Raw genomic sequence first — 19785 nt, 5'->3', positions numbered from 1 at the left:
CAAAGGCCCGGGACGGCACCCTTGGTCAGCAGCCAGCTTCTGCTTCAGCTGCTTCAAGAGCACTGTGTATCGGAGGTCCGGATGCAAGACGTCCAAGGCTGTCTTGACCATCCGACCCAACAGGAGCTCACAGGGGGCACGGCCAGTGACATCGTGGGGCGTGGTCCGGTACTGAAACAGTATCCGGCCAATCTGCGTCCGGAAATCCCCAGTCTGGCTCTTCTTTAGCTTGTCTTTGATGGTTTGCAGCACCCGCTCGGCTGCACCATTTGAAGCAGGGTGGTACGGCGGAGCCATCAACCGGCGGATTCCATTCTTCGTCAGCCAGGCCAGGTACTCTGTGCTGGCGAAAGCAGGACCATTGTCGGACACGATGACATCTGGGAACCCCTGGGCGGCGAAGACCTGTCGTAGCGCTGCAATGATCACGCCTGCTGATGGAGTGGTGACATGTAGAACCTCCACCCACTTTGAAAAGGCGTCCACCACCATCAGGAAGTAATGGCCCTTGAAGGGTCCCCCAAAATACACATGTAGGCGGGACCAGGGTCTCTGTGGGAACGGCCAGGGGGTGCTTTCCACATGACGCGAGGCTCGCTGATGCTTCTGGCAGATTTGGCAACTCTGCACCACATGCACGCTGGCTTCCTGGTACTCTGGCAGACAAACGCCCAGTGCATGAATCCAGTTTCGGCCCAGCAGCGTCGGCGACGACCCCTTTGTTAAGTAAATGGGAAGGGTTGCCTCCCTGTCGCCAAAGTGAACGCTGACGTGTGCCTGACCCTGGAACTGGGAGAGTTGCCCGGAGTAGATGCGTAGCATCACGGCCGAACCCTCGACGGACACGCCGGGGAAAGTACGCTTGAAGAGTTTCCCGGCCATGACTGACACGCGGGCCCCCGTGTCCAGCTCCTTGGAAATGGGGTGCCCGCAGATTTTGACGGTCAGCATGTACGGCGGCACAGGCGACGGTACAAAGCCTGTGTGCCACATGTCGAAAATCGGCGGGTTCTCGGCCACGACGTGGAGCCTGGCCGCGGAAGAACTTGAGCCTTCTGCCGCATGCCCCCGCCGCGTACGTTTGCGACGGCTGCCCTGGCCACGGGCTTGTGTGGTACCTGGGCTTGAATCAGGCTGCTGTTGCTGTTTGCTGTTCGTCCTCCCCCTTCGGCATACACGTGCCAGTGGCCCAGTTTTCCCGCACGTAAAGCATTGTGCTTGAGAGAACTGGTACTCTGAGGGGGAGTCGGCACCACCACAGTGACTGCAGGTACTGCCCTTTGTCGCCAACTCGTTGACCGACGCTTCCGCCGACGGTGAGCCAGTCGCACGGGAAATCTCGCCGGCGTCCTTGGCGGCAGCTTCCATTGCCAGAGCTGCCTTCACGGCGTCGTCCAGCGAGGAGTCGGGGAGCTCCAGGAGTCGCGTCTGCATGGCGGGGCTGTTGATGCCGCAGACGAAATGGTCCCGGAGCAGCGAGTCCAGCTGGTCCTCGAAGGCGCAGGCACTCGCTAACCCTCGTAGCGCAGCAACGAACTGCCCAAGGATATCGCCTTCCCGGCGGCTCCGGTTGTTGAAGCGGAAACGCTTTATTAGTGTGGACGGTGGTGGGTTGAAATACGAGCGCATTATGGCGAGCAGCTCACCCAGCGTCTTAACGTGCGGTGTGGCTGGCTTGAGAAGGTCGAGCAAGAGGCTGAAGACGCGGGCCCCGCAGCTGGCCAGGAAAATGTCCCTCTGTTCAGACTCGGGTGTGTCGTTTTGCCCGGAAAAACACGTGGACTTGCTCCTCGTAAATTTGCCAGGCGGACCCATCTCCCTCGAACGGCTCGAGCCTTCCATACAGCGGCATGGCGGCAGCAACGGGGGGGGGGGGGGGGGGTTTCGCCGCTCTCGGCGGCGAGGGACGATCCGTGGGTACTCGTCGCCATCCTCGTCGCCAGCGTCACGGGTATCCCGTCCTCGTCGCCAGTGTCACGAGTATCTTCCCGGGTTCGTGAACAAGGGACGGCTCGAGGCACCCTCCGTTAGACGGACGCTCCGCAGCTTGGTGGTGCTGAACGATGACTGACCGCCGAGCAGCCGTGCTCGTCAGTGTTTATTACGGTGCGGTGACCAATGTTGCCTGCCGAGCTTGGCAGGCCACCGAGCCTAGCGGTGAACCAAGATTATACCTGAGGGGGCGTGACATGCTTGCTACACTAGCAATTCGTCAGGCCGGGGATGTACGACCAGTCGTAGACAAGAACTGCCCAATGTCTGGATTTTTACGAGTACGTCTATGACAGGAATTGCTGGGAAGACAAAATTATAAATATGCAACTGTACTTGCGAGATAGTGCAAAGAATTGGCCGGAGCTTCGAGCTTGTGAAAAAGCGGAACGCCCATGGAACGAGTGGAAACAGAGCTCATTAATTTCATTCGGTGAGAAAAAGCTTCGAAGCTGGGATGAAGCTACATCTTACAAGTTCAACTCCGGGTCCGTTATTGGCTATTTTTTTTAGAAATGGAAACTGCTACATTTAAGTGCCTCTGCTTTTCCCAGGCTTCACTTGTTACACTGATTATGATGGGATTTCCCGACGACAGGGGATGAGGAGTTAGGCTCCGAAAATCAAACACAGAAGTGTTACTGCAGAATATGAAGGAGCCGTGTTAGAATGTTCAGGAACCTCTGAGCATTTGTTATAGTGTCAGCACTGTCTACGGAGGAGTAGAATTACATGGTATGAAATCCCAAGATCAACTGGCTCCACGAATAAAGAAGTCACATATCAGGAGAAGAGCAGAAAGACAGCTTAATACACCTCTGATTACAACTTGGCTGAAGAAAAAGGAAGCCAGAAAGCTCCTAAGGACGAAGAAGTGGGGGCTTTTAGGAACAAAAGCAGTGATCAACGCCTTATGGGCCTGGTCAGTTCTTCTGCTACAAGACTGAGCCATCAGCTTCCAGTGAAATTTATCGTGTACAGTGCTCAAAAGGTGAAACGCCATACTCACACAGCATAGCGGCCGGAGCTCTTTGCAACACCGGTTACCGTAGCGTAATCTCAGGAGGTGAAAATCTCACTCAAAATGCATAACAAAAGCTCTCGTTTTCATGTGGTTAAAAAATGCATCAACTCAGTGTTCACAATGGCCATCGGTGGCGGTAAAGATGGGCGGCGAAAGATGGACTGGACAAGTTTTGAAGAAAGGGAAGCACACAGTAAAATAATTATGAAGAACGACTGAGGAATATGGAAGAAAGCAAATGGGTTTGGAGAGGGTTGAGGTATTTGTAAAAAAGCAGTGATTCATATTGGAGGAAAAGAACTAGGAAGCTTACCAGCAAATATGCGGCCTATAGGGTGAGCAACACAGCAACAAAGAACGTCCAGCGGCAAGTCAGGGAGGCTGAAATATTCTCATAGGTGACAGCAATGGAAAAAGAAACCTGCCACGAATGAATACTTAAGAGGGGTGGTGGTGGTAACAACCTTATTGAGACTCTGCTCAGTTATGATCTGGCAGGCCCGAGTCCTAGAATGGCCCCTCACGAGGAGCGACCCTTTCAGCCCAGGCAATGAGGGCTTTTTGTACTTTTTCATCCGGCGTTCTGAGCAGCTCCTCCCACGTCTGTTGTGAGGGAGCTGGCAGGAGCGACCTGGGAGAGGGTAAGCCCTCGCACCCCCAAAGAATGTGATTTTGGGTAGCCAATGTTTGATTTGTGCAGTTTTGACATATTGGGTTCCATTGCCCATTGGTAATTATGGCTAGCCAATGTGGGCTGGGGAACGATTTAGTTTGGATTCGACGCAGGATCGAGGCTGAAAAAAACGACACCAGGGAAGAAACAATTTATGATAACTCAAAAGGAAGCTCATTACTTTTCGAAGCGAAATCAGGATGCTTTAGAACACGCAGCTATAAAGCGAGATATAAGAAGGAAGAAACATCTGCTTGCTGCGGTAAAGCTAGGGGAACGATGAGGCATGTTTTATCAGAATATGAAGATATCTGCTCAGTGGTCGATTTAGGCACCACTGGCCTCCTGAAGCCCTTAGGTCCAGCGAGAGCAGGGGAAAAGTAAACATGTCCGCAATAGAGATTAGAAAGGGGCGATTGGAAGACTGATCGAAGAAAAGTAGGGAAACGGAAAAAACTGAGACGTACAAAAACGAAGTTGACAATAGGGGGTTAGAAACTTAGCTTAGGAGAAATGATCGTGGGTATTTCTTTTTTTTTCTTTTTTAACCTAGGTAGGACATCAGGCAGTATAATGGCAAGAGCTTGATGGCCCAATCCCCCACCCCGTTCCAAAGGGGACGCTCATAACATTCATCCATTAATCCAGCGACGCGCTCCGAGTATCACGTTTCAGTTTCTGACCACTCTATATACGACTGTATATTGTTTTTAAATGCCTTGTTGGGGCTGTTTGCTGTCTGTCACCATTAGAACAGTGATTATAATCGCCAATGGAGCGAGCCATTGAATAGATTAGCGGTAAGTTGTGCCCTCGTGGTCGTTCCGTTAACTTGGTATGTACCAAAACTGGTATAGTTTGAGAAGATTGTATAATAAAAATAAATGATCGTTCATGTAGGTCATGAAACAGCCGGGTTCGTCTGGGTGTTGTCATGGTGGTTTCGTTAACTTGGTATGCCCCAAAATTGTCATAGTATGACGAGAGTGTATGACGAACATAAATGATAGGTCATGACATGTCTGTCATGCAGGTCATGGAACAGCCGTCTACGTCTTGGTATGTACGAAAATCGGCATAGAATGACAAGTGTGCATGAAAAACACCAATGATAATTTCTGACGTGAATGTCGTAACGTGCGCGCTTTGTAGGTCATGAAACAGCCGGCTTCGTCTTGGTGCTCTCATGGTGGTCTCGTTAACTTGGTAAACACCAAAAATTGTCATAGTATGACTAGAGTGTATGACGAACATAAATGATGGGCCATGACATGCGTGTCGTGTAGGTCATGAAACAGCCGTCCACGTCTTGGTATGTACCAAAATTGGCATACTATGACAAGAGTGCATGACAAACATATATTATAGTTCATTACATCAATGTCGTGACTTGCGTGTCATGTTCGTCATGAAACAACCGGCTTCGTATTTGTGCTCTCATGTTTGTATCGTTAACTTAATGAGTACAAAAATTGTCATAGCATGACAAGAGTGTACGACGAACATAAACGATAGGTCATGACATGAATGTCATGACATGCGTGTCATGTAGGTGATGAAACAGCCACTTATGTATTGGCGCTCTCATGGTCGTTTCGTTAACTTGGTAGGCTCTTCGCACACTACTTCCCATAACATTGATTCCCACAGGGCGTGGGATCTGCCGACGTTTTAATAAACGGATATGTATAAATTTGTTGCAAAGATTGAACCTATTACAGTGGAGTAAAATGAATGACGAAGAGTTCAAATGTGCAAAGGATAATGTGAGCGCTGTTTTGAGCGTAATTACCTTTTTGCCAGTTCGGTGGCTTTGCGATTGCTATTATAGTCTGCTCCTTCAGGGTCTTCAGAAAATCGACCTTTATTTCTTTGGGGCTCCGCATATAATTTTTGTTGAGTATCTTCCAAAATTCTGGGAAGTTCTTAGCCCATTCTGCCACATTTCTTTGGTAAACGTTGGCTGCTTGCACTTGAAGATGACTGGCTGCGTTACATAAAGAAAGCAACATGTGAAAGACACTTATAGGCGAAAAAGTCCTAAGGGCAACGACATGTTTTGCATTTTTTAAAGAGGACCAACAAGAGAAGTCACGGAGGGTGAAAGGGCAGAACGCCTTACGGGAACTTCTGAACGGGAATGAATGTATACGTTGTATTTCCTCTTTTAAAAAGCAAACTTTATTTTATATTTTCTTTAATCCGTAAGTATTTATATGCTTATTCAAGGAACAACTAACCGTCCGCCCCGTAACACGATCGCTTTCAATATAGCGCCCGTTGCAAGGAGTGAATTCATCTTCGTGCTACCTGTCACTTCAATGCGAGCTACGCGGCGAGAGCACAGAGCCCACGAGGCTGTCAGCAATCGACGCTCTCTGTCGCCATTGCAGATCGCTTTCAAGATGCGCCCCTCGAGACCGCGCTAGACGCTGCCGCCGCCGCCAGAGTGCGGGTAAACAAGGTTAATAATGGTTCGATGCGCATGGATAAGGCGCTAAAGAGCGATAATGGCTCATAATGATCGCCACGTCATCAGCGCAGCTGGCGCCCTCATCTACAGTAGTTTGCTTGCGTAATCAATCCACTCTGCGCTGCCGTCGGCAGCAGTTCGTGTCACCTCAGCGCTGTCGTTTGCGCTCGACGGATAATGTTTCATAACATTGATTATGACACCTGACGTGTAGAGATGAGCAAGTGCCACAATGCTCACGAACTCCTAGACAACTCCCCTAGGAGTTTCTGCGTAAAGTTCTTTGTTAAATATAACTGCCTGTCTTTTTGTAAAGTGCAAAGTTCCCTTCGCTTATGGGGATGCGAGCTTCTGCCGCGACAACGTATGGATAGATGGATGGATGTTATGAGCGTCCCCTTTGGAACGGGGTGGTGCGTTGCGCCGTCAAGCTCTTGCTATTATACTGCCTAATGTCCTACCTAGGTTGAACAATGAAAAAAGAAAAAAAAGACAATATGGACTACCACGCCCAAATTTTCTGATCCCCTATTTCGAACTGTGCTTGTACGTCTCCGTCTTTTGTCGTTTCCCTGCTTTTTTCCACGAATCCTCCAATCGCCTCTTATTATTGCCTATTACAGACATGTTTGGTTTACCACTGCTCCCGCTGAACCTAAGCGCTTCAAGGAGGCCAGTGGTGCCTAAATCGACCACTGGGTAGGCGTCTTCACATTCTAATAAAACATGCTCCGTCGTTTCTCTAGCTTTACCGCAGCAAGCGCATGCTTCTTCTTCCTTCTTATATCTCGCTTTATAGGTGCGTGTTCTAAGGCATACCGATCTCGCTTCGAAAAGTAATGAGCTTCCCTTTGAGTTATCATAAATGGTTTCTTTCCTGATTCCGTTTTTTCCTCTTGAGTAGTTACTCATGGCAGGTTTCTTTTTCATTGCCGCCACCCATGAGATCATTTCAGCCTCTCTGACTTTCCGCTTGACCTTCTTTGTTGCTGTGTTGCCCACAATACAGGCCGCATACTTGATGGTAAGCTTCCTAGTTCTTTTCCTCCACTGAGTAAGTATAATCTTGGGTCGCCGCCTGCTGGTAGATATAGAAAGCAGTTGGTCAGGGAGGGTTGCCGCGTTTTGCCCGTTCTTGGAACACACGACAGCACTCCCTGGAATGCTGCTTTCTGTAGGTGCCGCCAGGGGGCGACATAAATTTATGCTTGCCAAAACCCCTCCATGATTAAATGTAGCGCCATATCCGCGGCCTTTCTCCGCTTCGCGCTCGGTTCATCTCGCGCACTCTCGCCCCTCAGTGGTGGCGCCCCCTTGTCCGATGCAGCGTAGCAGACGAATCCAAGCGTTAATGGGAGAAAACGTTTTCGTTCGCGCTTTTCTTTTAGCCCCTATTTATTTTCAGCGCACTGAAATGACCTGTGAGAGCCGTATTTGAACCCTGGGAAGAAAAGAAGCGGTACGACCGAAATAATAGGGGGAAAACAAGAAAAAAAATTAACCTACGATTACGATACTCCTTAATGCAAAATTTGAGCGCAGCTCTATACTTGTTTTCATTTCGCCTGGCAATATTTGTATTACGATAACATAAGGGCACAGTTTATATTACGAAGACAACGCTGTTTATAGCGCGCTTTGTTTCCATTGTTACGGATCACTTTATGCGGCAATGAATGGAAGAAATGCCAAACGCATGAGAAACGGTTTGCGTTATCTTTACGCTCTCCAATATGGTAAGTCTTGTCCGTCGGGTGTGTGCGACAGGATTATGCGCGGAATGTACAAATCGTACTGCCCTCTTTACGGCGCTCAACCCCTCTACACCCCTCTGTGTGAGTTGTCCCCACGTGTCCTGACAAGGACCAAGCGGGCATCCTCAAGAAGGCGGATGCCTGGTTGGTGGAGGGTATAAGAAATCCACCACGTGTGGTGGCATCTTCTCTGCCCTTGCGTGCAGGTGTAAGCACTTTGAAGGTTCATAATTTTTTTTTCTCTTGGAGCGTACCGTTCACCCCTAACGGTCAGTAGCGTAGCCAGAAATTTTGTTCGGGGGAGGGGGGGGGGGGGGGCTCACGATGCAACTCAGCCTGCTCGTTATAGAATTCGTCGAGGGATCAAATACATGAATAATAACTGCATTGTCATTGCCAAAGATGCTGCAAACGAATTCTTAAACGCTACGCACTGTCAAGACAAGTATGTATTTTTCATAAAAGAATATACTCGTATGTCCCAAAAATTGCGCTCAAAATAAGTGATATCAATGCTTCGATGTTTCTGTCTATTTAATAGGTAAATAAAATATCACACCAACTTCAGAAATATATCAGTTCGAAACCAGCAAAGCAGTGCATGCCGCTGATATGAAAAAAAGAATGTAAAGGCCATGAAATAAACAAGTTGAGGACAAATATGTTAATAAAACTTTGTCAGTAAAGGACCTTGTTTACACTTTTGTACTTATGCAACGGCCAGGGAAGAATCTTAATGACGCTGTCATTTGTTCTAATGTATTGCGCAGGAGCAGTTGTCACGGGTCGTGCGTTGTAATGGCACCGAAATTATAGTCTCAACAGAGAGCACATATAGAATGCAGAAGTTCTGCAGAATATACGAGGGCGAGGCAAATGAAAGGGAGCCAATGCGAATATATGACAAACGGGTTACTTTATTTAAAAGTAGTCTCCATGAGCATTTAGAGATTTGTCCCGCTGACTAACGAGTCGCGTGATTCTCGTTTCATAAAGCTCTTTCGGTTGCTTATTGAAAAAGTCCGCAACTGTCTATTTCACGTCATCGTTGGACACGAGTCTAGTTCCCTTGAGCTCTTTTTTTTCAATTGCCCCAAAATGTGGAAGTCCAAGGCGACAAGTTTGGGCAGTATGGCGGATGTTGCAGCGTTTCCCGCTTGAACATTGCCAATTTTATGTTAACGACATCAACGGCATTGAGACGGGCATTGCGTGGAGCAAGATGGCCCCATTCGTCAATTTTCTACGTCGTTTGTTATTGATTGCGACACGCAGCCGATCCGGCGTTTCACAATATCGGAAATGATTGATAGTCTTTCTAGGCTTAGCAAATTCGATCAGTAATGGCCCCTGACGATCTAAAAAAAGTCAACACCTTTCCGGTGGAAATAACGGCCTTTGCTTTCTTCGGGGGTGGTCAATTCGAATGTTTCCACAGTGAGCTTCGCCGTCATGTTTCAGGCTCGTAGTAGTGGTACCACGATTCGTCCCTAGTCACAAGTGCAGACAAGAAGTCGTCACTCTTATTGTGATACCGGATCAGATGAGTCAAGGCAGCGCCGAACCTCTCCGTATTCTGGCAGCAGTTCAAAATCTTCGGCAACCATTGCCCACACATGAGCCGATAACCGAGATGTTGACGAATTATGTTGTGAACCGAACAGTGACTGATGTTCACACGCCCTGCCTGTTCATCGATGAATATCCTCAGTTCGTGTTTAATCAGCTCATCAACCTTTGCAGTTGTGTTGGAGGTGATTGCACGGTAGCTTTCACCGGGTCTTGGATCGTCTTTGCAACTATCACTTCCTTCTTTGAGCCTTTCCTCCAACACTTCACTGCGGCCAATGGAATGCAATGTGCAACGTACGCAGCATCCATACAGCGACTAATTTCATTTTTGGAAATGCCTTCAGCTGTCAAATTGTCACGACACCGCGCTGTTCTACTTTTCGAGCGTCCATTACGTCGCGCAACCATATTCGACGCAGTGTATGATAGCATTAACGAACATTTATTCTCACACCTGCGTGTCACTTTCGTAAATGATAGATGCCTGTGTGCTACCCGCATGCCTCACGGATAACCATTATTGAGCGGCGTTGGTTGGCTCACTTTCATTTGACTCGCCCTCATAGATTAGAAATGCGAAGATACAATGGAATATACAAATGCGAAGATAGAGCTTGATAAAGGGCAAAAAAGTGCCACTGGAAATAAAGTTCGCTGCACGTATACACAAAACCTCGCAAGAAGATATTTAAATATATGTATAAGTCCCAAATAAATCTACTTATCTAAGAAAAAGTTACTGTATATAATGCGCGAAACAAGGCAAATAAACATGTTGCGCAATCAGAGATTCAGAGAAAACAAAATCCTAACGCCCGCCACCCCTCCCTCCGCTCCCCCGTGATGTATCGCGCACGATGGAAGGCGGCGCGCTTCCTCCCCGCTTTCCTCCCTTGCGCACACCATACTGAACCACCACCATCCGCTCACCCATGCCTTCCCCCCCCCCCCCCCCCCCCATGTTTTCATTCGGACATACAGCATGCGCCGCGCGGTCACAAGGTTATGGCCCTTGAACTTTATACGGTACATGAGGGCGAAGGCGACGGCAGGAATGCGCCTGCAGTGTCCATATGATTGCTATCGCAATAATATAATACGAGCATCCGGCAAATGAAGCGTCCCGGGGCCCATTACTTTCCGCAAATGAAGAACCAACAAACTTGCACTTTTACCATGCGACAATGCGCTGCGCTGCAACGTCTTTCTTTTTTCTTTTATGCGGCGGGGGAACCGAAATGAAGAAACGCAAGTGAAAGCATGTTGGCCACAATCGAATGCCTACTTTGGGAACCTAATGTGGCTACCCACGGAATATCGAAGAAAACGTGAGACACTTGGTCTACAGAGAACCATACGCATGTTGCTCGGTATCCTACACTGGCGAGAAAAGGCTTTCCGCAGAGGTTGCGCTCAAGCGAACGCGTTACAATCCGCCGAGTCCCCACAGTGATGGCGGCGATCGACTATTATTTCTTTTTCTCGTCTGCTAGCCAGAAAGCGTCCAAATCTCTGCCAGGCTAAAATGCACTTGGCTAGAGAAAAAAATGGCTGTGGCTTAGCTAAGGTTAAGCCCAGGATGCGAAGCATACTAGCCTTTATTTTAGTTGTTGAACCACTGTTTAGCCTGGTGAACTGCTGTTGCTTGGCTATATTTGGTTCGGCTAGACGAAGAAACAAATGCGTTACTCTGCTTCGCCTTCAAGAGTGGAACGCGACAGCGTTCCCGTCGACCCGCCAAGGGGTGTAAGACAATGAGCTACGGCGCAGCGACTACGCGTCCCGCATTGGACGCGGTGAGCGTCGAGCAACGCAGCGTTCGGCGCGGCAACGAAATGTGCGCCTGAGCAAGCGACGCACGCCTGAGCCTTAGAAACAGCTCGTTTCTAAGGCAACACCGCATTCACTAGAGGCGCTTTTGTACATCTTTGAAGCATCGTACTCGTGGCTCAGTGGGGCAATAAAGAAAAAAAAAAACTCGTGGCTCAGTGGTAGCGTCTCCGTCTCACACTCCGGAGACCCTGGTTCGATTCCCACCCAGCCCATCTTGCAAGAGTTGAGCCAAAGCCACCTAGAAACAAGCGCAGCTGCTTATATACCGTCGCGACGCCGCGAGCGACGGCGCGAGTTGGAGCCCCGTTTCTCCTCTGTCGTGAGGAGTTCCGTCGTGGCAGCGGAGGAGTGCGAACGTGCGCCGCATGCGCTCCGCAGTTTTCGACCGACCCATGCGATCAAGACCCACGGGGCCAGCAAAAGCTTTTAGGACCGGATACATCTCACAAGCTGGACCACGCGGATACCAGTTTCAAGGCGGTAGGCCCAATTTTCGGCGTTTTACCGGACTTTGAACCTCCCACGTGGCCGTGGAGCTAAGCCGAACGCTAGGCTAGGAACGCACGAGCACGACGCTCGAGGGAGACCAGGCCGCGTCGACGACACCGACGCGGGCCGAAATGGACTCCCGCCGACCGAGTCTACCGAACCCCAAGCTTTTCATGAGCGGCCCTGCCCAAAAACCGCTCGAATCTCAAGATATGGAGGACGATCGCTACAGCAGCTCCTCCGGCACCGAGGCCACCGGAGACGGAGAGCTCACAGCCACCGCCATGCAGCAAGACCAGCCCAGTACCTCAGGTATGCAAAATTTCGACGACCACTGGCAGATTTACTACTCTAAACGCCAGAAGAAACTACAGAAGAGCGGATCCCGGAACGCCGCCACTTTGAATCAGAAAGAAGCCCCGAGCGGGGAGACGAATAGCAAGATGGCGTCGTCCACCTCGGCAGAGGGTGGCACGAACGCGAAGACAGCTGGAGCAGCAGCTGCGAGCAAAGGTCAACGGCAGCCGAGACAAAGGTTACCGCCGCTCCCCAAGGACGACGCGAAGATTATAATACGCCCGAGGAACGGCCTACCAATCAGAGAGCTAAAAGCGACCGAGGTTGCAAGAGCTATCGTAAAGGCATGCAACGGCAAGTTTAAAGAAGACGACGTCACCGTCAGACTAAGAACGGGATCCAACATCATCATCGCAAGTACCTCAAACGAGGAAGCAGCGAAGACGATGCTGGGGATGACTAATCTACAATTTAGAGGCCATACCTACGAAATCAACAAGTACGTGGCTCTACCGGAAGACGTCAAGCGAGGCGTTATACATGGCATCGACGCAGGGACCTCGTCGGAAGAGCTCAAAGCAAGAATCAAAGTACGCACGCAAGGAGTCACAGTACTCACGGCAAGAATGCTAGGAGAATCAGCAACGGCGGTTATCACTTTCGACGGCCCCACCATACCCAAGTACGTGCTTTTCGCCGGAGGGGAATTCAGATGCTACCCGTACAGACCGACGAGGCAGGTGTGTTACATTTGCTGTCAGCAAGGCCACCGGTCCGACGTCTGCCCTGCGCCCAGCACAAAGGCGTGCAGGGCGTGCGGTATGCAGAACCCGCCGGAGAACCACCAATGTCAAGCCAAGTGCCTGATCTGCGGAGGCGATCACGCCACGGGATCCAGGGACTGCAGGGACCGACTCAAGAAAGCAAGAGAGCTGCGAGGCCGGCAACAGCAGCAACTACACCAGCAACGGAATGGAACGGCACGGGAACGGAGACCAAGGTGGTTTAGCTCGGAGGGAGGACAAGACAGGTCACGGAGCCGCTCGCGGAACCAGTCGTGGGACCGCTCGCAGAGCCGCTCGCGGAGCCGCTCACGGAGCCGCTCACGCAGCTGCTCCAGATCATCCCCGCCATTGGTGCCCCCGGCCACCAAGGACAAGGGCCAGCAGCAGCAGAAGATGGCCAAGAAGAAGCCCAACGGCGGCACAAAGGTGAGCTGGGAAGCAGGCCCTCCCAAATCCCTTTTTCCGCACTCGGGCAATCAAAATCAAAACATTATAAGCAATAGGGAAAAACAACTAGAGGAGGAAAATAAGGTCCTCAAAAGAAAACTCGAAGAGCAGGACGCGAAAATTAATAGACTAATGCAAGAGATGCAGGAGCTAAGATCAGGTAGCCCCCCTAGATCGCTCACGACACCAAACCCCCCACCTAGCCAACCTGAGATAACAAACCAACCGGACTTTGCCCAATTCATGGCAGAAGTGCAAAAAGCAATGCAAGAAATGAAACAGCAAATTATGATGCAGGGTACGGAAATCCGCACCATGCGCAAACAGAAAATTACGGAGGGAGCCAAAGACAAGTTTAATCAGAGACGCCCAATGCTAGAAAACTACAGTACGAGAGACGACTCCGAAATATAATCATGGATAGTCGAGCCAAAAGAGAGAAAAAAGAAGAAAAACTAGAAATATGGCAGTGGAACTGTAGAGGTTACAAAAGAAAACAAGGACTACTACAACAATACATTAACAAGCGATTAATACCTCCGGACATAATTGCGCTACAAGAAACAAACGTAGAACCAAAATTACAAGGCTACACGTGCTACGAAAGTCCGGACGAAGAACGGAAAAGGACAGCGATCCTAGTTAGCAAAAGCCTCACGGCCATACAACGCGACAGGATAGCTGACACGGACGTAGAACATGTAATAGTCGAAATAATTCCGAAAAAGAAAAGGGCAGGAGGAAGCATATTCATAGTCAATGTATATAGTTCTCCTAAGCAAAAGAAGGCCAAATTTGAAGAGCTATTTAGAGGAGCAAACAAAATCGCAAAAGGAAATGCGCTGGTTATATTAGGCGACTTCAATGCCAGAGAGGAAAGTTGGGGGTACAAGACATCAGAAATAAAAGGTAGGACAGTAGCCGACGCGGCAGATAACACGGGGTGCGAGCTAATCACCGACGCCGAAAACCCGACAAGAACCGGGAACAGCGTAACCGAAGATACCTGCCCAGACCTCACCTTCGTCCTGCGAACAAAACAAGCAGAGTGGGAAAACCTAATGGAAAACCTAGGAAGCGACCACTATATAATAAAAACCCAAATCACGACATCAGATAAAATCAGACGGCAAATAGGCAAAGCCAGAATCACGGATTGGAGAGCCTTCAGAGAGTCGGACAGCGATACGACAAGAGGGGAAATCCAGTCGATATCCGAATGGGGAGAAAACCTCAAAGAACAAGTAAGGAAGTTCACGAAAGAAGTCGAACGCACGCAGCCAACACCGGACGTGGACTCTAGGCTACTCAGACTGTGGGAAGCAAGAAAAGGACTCACGAAGAGGTGGAAGAGGCAGAAATTTAACAGAAAGCTCAAAATAAAAATAGCAGAGATCACAAGGAAAGCGGAGGAGTATGCGGAGCAGCTTGCGAGACAAAACTGGCAGCAGTTCAGCAATTCACTGAACGGGACCTTGAACACAGCAAAGACGTGGAGCATACTCAAAGCCCTACTAGACCCGACCAAAACCACGTCAGAGAATAACAAAGCCATCCATCGACTGGTTCACCAGTATGAAGGGACGAATGAAGAACTGCTAGAAAACGTACGCAAGAAATGCTTTGGCGACAGCAACCCGGCCGCTTACACAGAAGGATATAAAGGGGAAGAAAACGAAGCATTGGACAGGCCCATAAGTAAGGAAGAAGTTTATGCGGCAATAAGAAGAGCAACAAGAAACACGGCAGCGGGTGCGGACAAAATCAACAACGCACTTATCCGCAACCTCAATGACGAGTTAGTCGAAAAATTAACCGACTACCTCAACAATCACTGGGGAGCGGAAACAGTTCCAGAAGAATGGAAACACGCTAAAATCATCATGATTCCAAAGCCAGGAAAGAAACTCCAAGTAGAGAACCTCAGACCAATCTCTCTCACATCATGCTTGGGCAAGATATACGAGAGAGTGGTTACGAAGAGACTTCAAGACTACATGGACGATAACGAATTATACCCACACAGCATGTTCGGCTTCAGAGCCAAGCTGTCGACGCAAGACGTGCTGCTGCAGATAAAAGAAGAAATACTCAGCGAAATCCCACGCTACGGAGAAAATATCATCATGGCACTCGACATCAAAGGCGCCTTTGACAATGTCAGTCACGAAGCCATACTAACGGGCCTAGACAACCTGAACTGCGGCAGAAAAACACACGGCTATGTCAAAGCATTCCTGTCGGGCAGAACAGCGACCATCGGGCTAGGAGAGCTAAGATCAGACAAGTTCAGCACTCCAAACAAAGGCACACCGCAAGGGTCAGTTATCTCGCCCATCCTTTTCAACGTGGCAATGATAGGACTGGCCAAACAATTAGAGGAAATTGGGGGTATACGTCATGCGATGTACGCCGACGATATCACCATCTGGGCGCAAAGAGCTCCGCTAGGATACCAAGAACTCAAGTTGCAAGAGGCCGCAGCATGCGTAGAAACATATGTCAGGGCAAGAGGACTCGCATGCTCAACGGAGAAATCTGAGCTCCTGAGAGTACGCCGGAGACGCAAGGCCAGCGACGAGGCCGAGCCCCTGAAAATCTACCTGGAGGGACACCAGATCCCGGAAGTGACGCAATGCAGAATACTGGGGATGTGGGTGCAAACAAACCAGCGTTGCACATACGCCCTGGCACTAACCAAGACTGCAGTCAACCAAGTGGCCAGAATGATAAACCGGGTGTGAAGGAGGCAGACACACTCAAGCTGATAAAAAGCCTAGTAGTCAGCAGAGTGGTGTACAGCCTACCGTACTACAACTGTGTCAAAAGCGAAATCCAGCAAATCGATACCATCCTAAGGAAAGCACTCAAGACGGCGCTTCAAATACCCCAAACAGCGTCGACCGAGAAGCTGCTAGCCCTAGGGCTGCACAACAGCTTTGAGGAACTGCAAGAAGCCCAAAGGATCGCACAATTCCAAAGACTACAGCGAACTGAAACCGGTAGAAGGCTTCTAGTCAGGTACGGCGGCGAATCAACCCTACGAGAAGTACAAGATAACATGACGATCCCGGACGAGTACCGCAGTACCATCAGGGTAGCACCAATACCCAGAAATATGGACCCGAACCTGCACAAGGCACGCAGGGAGGCGAGGGCAGAGTACGTGCAAAGGACACTGGCCACCCGGAACGAAACGGTGTATGTTGACGCCGCAACATACGCCGGCAAAGGAGAAGGCAATAAGCATAAAGTGGCGACGGTGATTGGCCCGGACCTCAGGGAAATCACCAGCGCGTCAATACGAAACTGCACGGTAGTTGAAGCCGAGGAAGCGGCCGTAGCTCTAGCGGCAGTGGAGGGCTATCGACTAGGCAAATCCCTAACGATTCTAACAGACTCGCAAACAGCATGCCGGAATTACATGAATGGCAGGATCAGCCGCAAAGCGCTGAACATTCTCCGCTCTAACGGCCGACCCACAGACAAGCAAAGCAAACACGCGATAGTTTGGATACCGGGACACATGAGTGTCGAGGGAAATCTGGAGGCAGATAGGATAGCTCGAGGGTACGCAACAAACCGGGCGTCCAAGAACACTGCCGCCATAGAGGACCCAGAACCGGTAGGCCAAACATACGCTGACACGCTAAACTACTTCAGGGGCGCCAGAATGAGATACCCGGCACCAGACAAACAACTCAACAGAGAAGAAGCCGTAATCTGGCGGCAACTACAAACGGGCACATACCCGAACTTATACATTCTAAATAAAATTTACCCTACCCAATATGAGAACACATGCCCCTGGTGCGGGGACAAGCCCACGCTATATCATATCACGTGGGCCTGCCAAAAAGCAAAAGAAATAACCATAATAGAAAACCCGAGTGCGGAGCAGTGGGAGAGGATGCTTTCCAGCGACATCCTGAAAGTCCAGCAAGGGCTAGTAAGGCGTGCTCGCACGGCAGCTACCCTCAGTGGGGCCCTGGACTAGGGGCACCAACCCTGCAAATCAAGATGGAAGAAGCCATCTGAAGAACCGATAACTCCATATGTAAATAGAGCAAATAAACGTTTTTCACCACCACCACCACCATCCTCTGTCGTGACGTCACGGTGTCACGTGGCCAGCCTTGAAGGCGACGCCGCGAGCGACGGCGCGAGTTGGAACCCCGTTTCTCCTCTGTCGTGACGTCACGGTGTCACGTGGTATTGAAGGCGACACCGCCGCACCTGAGGAGCTGGGCTGAGCTCTAGTAATATGCTTCGCATAAAACGAACGCGCATCGAACGTGCCGTGCGGTGGTCGGGTCAACACGAGAAAAACGCATGCACTTTGGCTGGCGCCGACAGCCCGCGGGTAGCAAGAACAAGAAAATTGAAGAGGCTCAACGTGGTCATCGCAAATAAAAGGCGAAGTTGAAAAAATAGATAAGAACTTCGTTACCTTTGCTGGCTTTAGTGTCGTGACATTGATGCTTTAACGGAGGTGAATGAAGATGTTGGTATTCTTTTCTGTGACATGATGGCACAAATGAACCGCCACAACGCTTCGTCTCATTGGAGCTCGCTGCGTGCTTTGTCAACTTGCCTGATAGTGTGTTGATTTGGCATGTCTCATTGTATGTTCCGATGTACTTTAGAAAAGTCAATGCACCTTTGGCGTCAGATGTTTATAACAACAATAAACGCGCAGAGCCCCGTAATTGAAAATCTAAAGCAAGACTGTTTAATCAGCTCATCAACCTTTGCAATTATGCGCAAAGGTTGCAATTATGTCAGTGAATCTTTCGCATCAAAAATTTATGAGAACTTTATACCCATAAAGTCTGGCAATTTAAATCCATGCGCTCCGTAGATTCCGTGGCCTAACGAGATGCCGCGACGAGCCCGCCCGCCATCAAAATGCCCTCGAAACTTTGTGCTCGGATGGGGCTCCTAGAGTTATGCGATTCCCGGTGCATGGGCGTGGCCTCGAAATCCAGCCCGAGTTCGCAATGTGCGTGCTGAAATGTCTTTTTGAGCGTGAGAAATACATTCTACACGAAATCTAGAATGATTTCTTGCGCCGGCGGTGCATGGAGAGCACGAAAAAATTTCGGGGGGGGGGGGCTGAAGCCCCATAAGCACCCCTCCCCCCTGGCTACGCCCCTGCTAACGATGTATTAAATTTATCTTATTTTTCCATCACCTCGCTTTCCCTGCCGAACCCTCTCCGACGGCCAACTTGGTTCGACCTCGTAGCACACGCTGTTGAATACAGACGACGCGCGCTATTCTGGCGCAATATCGTAGCCATCGTTGCCCGTCTCGCGCTACACTACGCCTTTCTTTTCACGTTTCAGTTCCGCCGAAGATGACAGCGGCCCTTCGTCGTGGGGAAATTGTGCCACGAGTCTGAGCGGCGACAACACACCCAAGGGAGCGTCACGTCGCGCATCACTCGTAGCCGCTTGCATCGCACCTTGCAGGAGCAGTGGTCCACGTGACACACGCTGGTGCCGCGGACTGACGACGCCGCGGACGAGCGTAGCGCTCTCCACCTTACGCTACTCTGTCCTCCCCTTCCCCTCGAAAGCGCAAATGATATCGGCCATGCAGCTGCGGCGGCCGTGGCCACCGGCAACGAGCCGCTTCCAGAGGCCGTCTACCCTCGCCTTCCCTGCGCTCCTTTCCCGCCTCATGCTTTCGCTGTAGCATCCTTCTCCATTTTCGTCCTCGCGCGTTCTCTTTTCTCGCTGCGCGTTCGCTTTCATATTTTGCTCTGCTCGTTCGCTCGGTTACGCCGCCGATGTATGAAGCCGACGCTCAACGCAGGCACGGGCGCCTAGGAGCTGCGCTCTGAAATGTACGCTTTAGAGTCACGACAACGATAGCGTAGGCGCACGCCTTCACGTCTCTGTACTCGTTTTCGCTTAGTACTGTTTGTGCATTGTCGCAAGCAGCTGCGAAGCACGGCTGCCTCAAAGTGTTCGTGAGAAATAGAAGCTACAAATCTGTTCTGACTATACGACCGAGTGTAACGGCTGAGTTATACAGCCACGTCGTTAAAGCGAGCGGAAGTGGCTACTGAAGTCGCATCGGCCATTCTGGCATGATGGCTTCGCCTACAGCCTTAAAATAAACACTAATATTTGTTTCGGTGGCAGTGACTGTGCGCTCTGGCTAATAACATTAGAGCATGCTGGGCACAGCGTACGGGTTTAGCTTCTTTTTGCCAAAATAACGCATAATCAAAGGCTCATATTGGTCATCCGAAATATGATTCTAAACATTAAGCAAAAGCCAAAAAAAACGTCCTACATAAATTATACATCATACGCCCTGAAAACGATTCGCTGCGGACAATAAGGATATGTGGATAAATAAGGATAAATAAGGATATCCTAAATTTTGATCGAATCAGCAGAGTTTTCAACAAAATGTTTAAGGCTGAAACATCA

General features: G+C 49.9%; 1 protein-coding gene across 2 annotated transcripts in view; it reads right to left on the bottom strand.

Annotated features, from left to right (window-relative positions):
- LOC126526177 (cell-death-related nuclease 7-like) overlaps positions 1–19785 on the bottom strand; it is an 81120-nt gene that overhangs the window by 29357 nt on the left and 31978 nt on the right. The window contains exon 5 of one of the 2 annotated variants that reach the window (XM_050174121.2): positions 5482–5676. The exons of the other annotated variant lie outside the window; for it this stretch is intronic. Within the exon in view, the coding sequence (XP_050030078.2) occupies positions 5482–5676 (195 nt within the window). The remainder of the gene's footprint in view (positions 1–5481; positions 5677–19785) is intronic. 2 annotated transcript variants of the gene reach the window in all.

This window comes from Dermacentor andersoni, chromosome 8 (assembly GCF_023375885.2).
Source record: "Dermacentor andersoni chromosome 8, qqDerAnde1_hic_scaffold, whole genome shotgun sequence".
NCBI classification, from domain to species: domain Eukaryota; kingdom Metazoa; phylum Arthropoda; class Arachnida; order Ixodida; family Ixodidae; genus Dermacentor; species Dermacentor andersoni.
The sequence above is the reverse complement of the archived record's forward strand: the minus strand, read 5'-3'. Positions and strand labels throughout refer to the sequence as shown.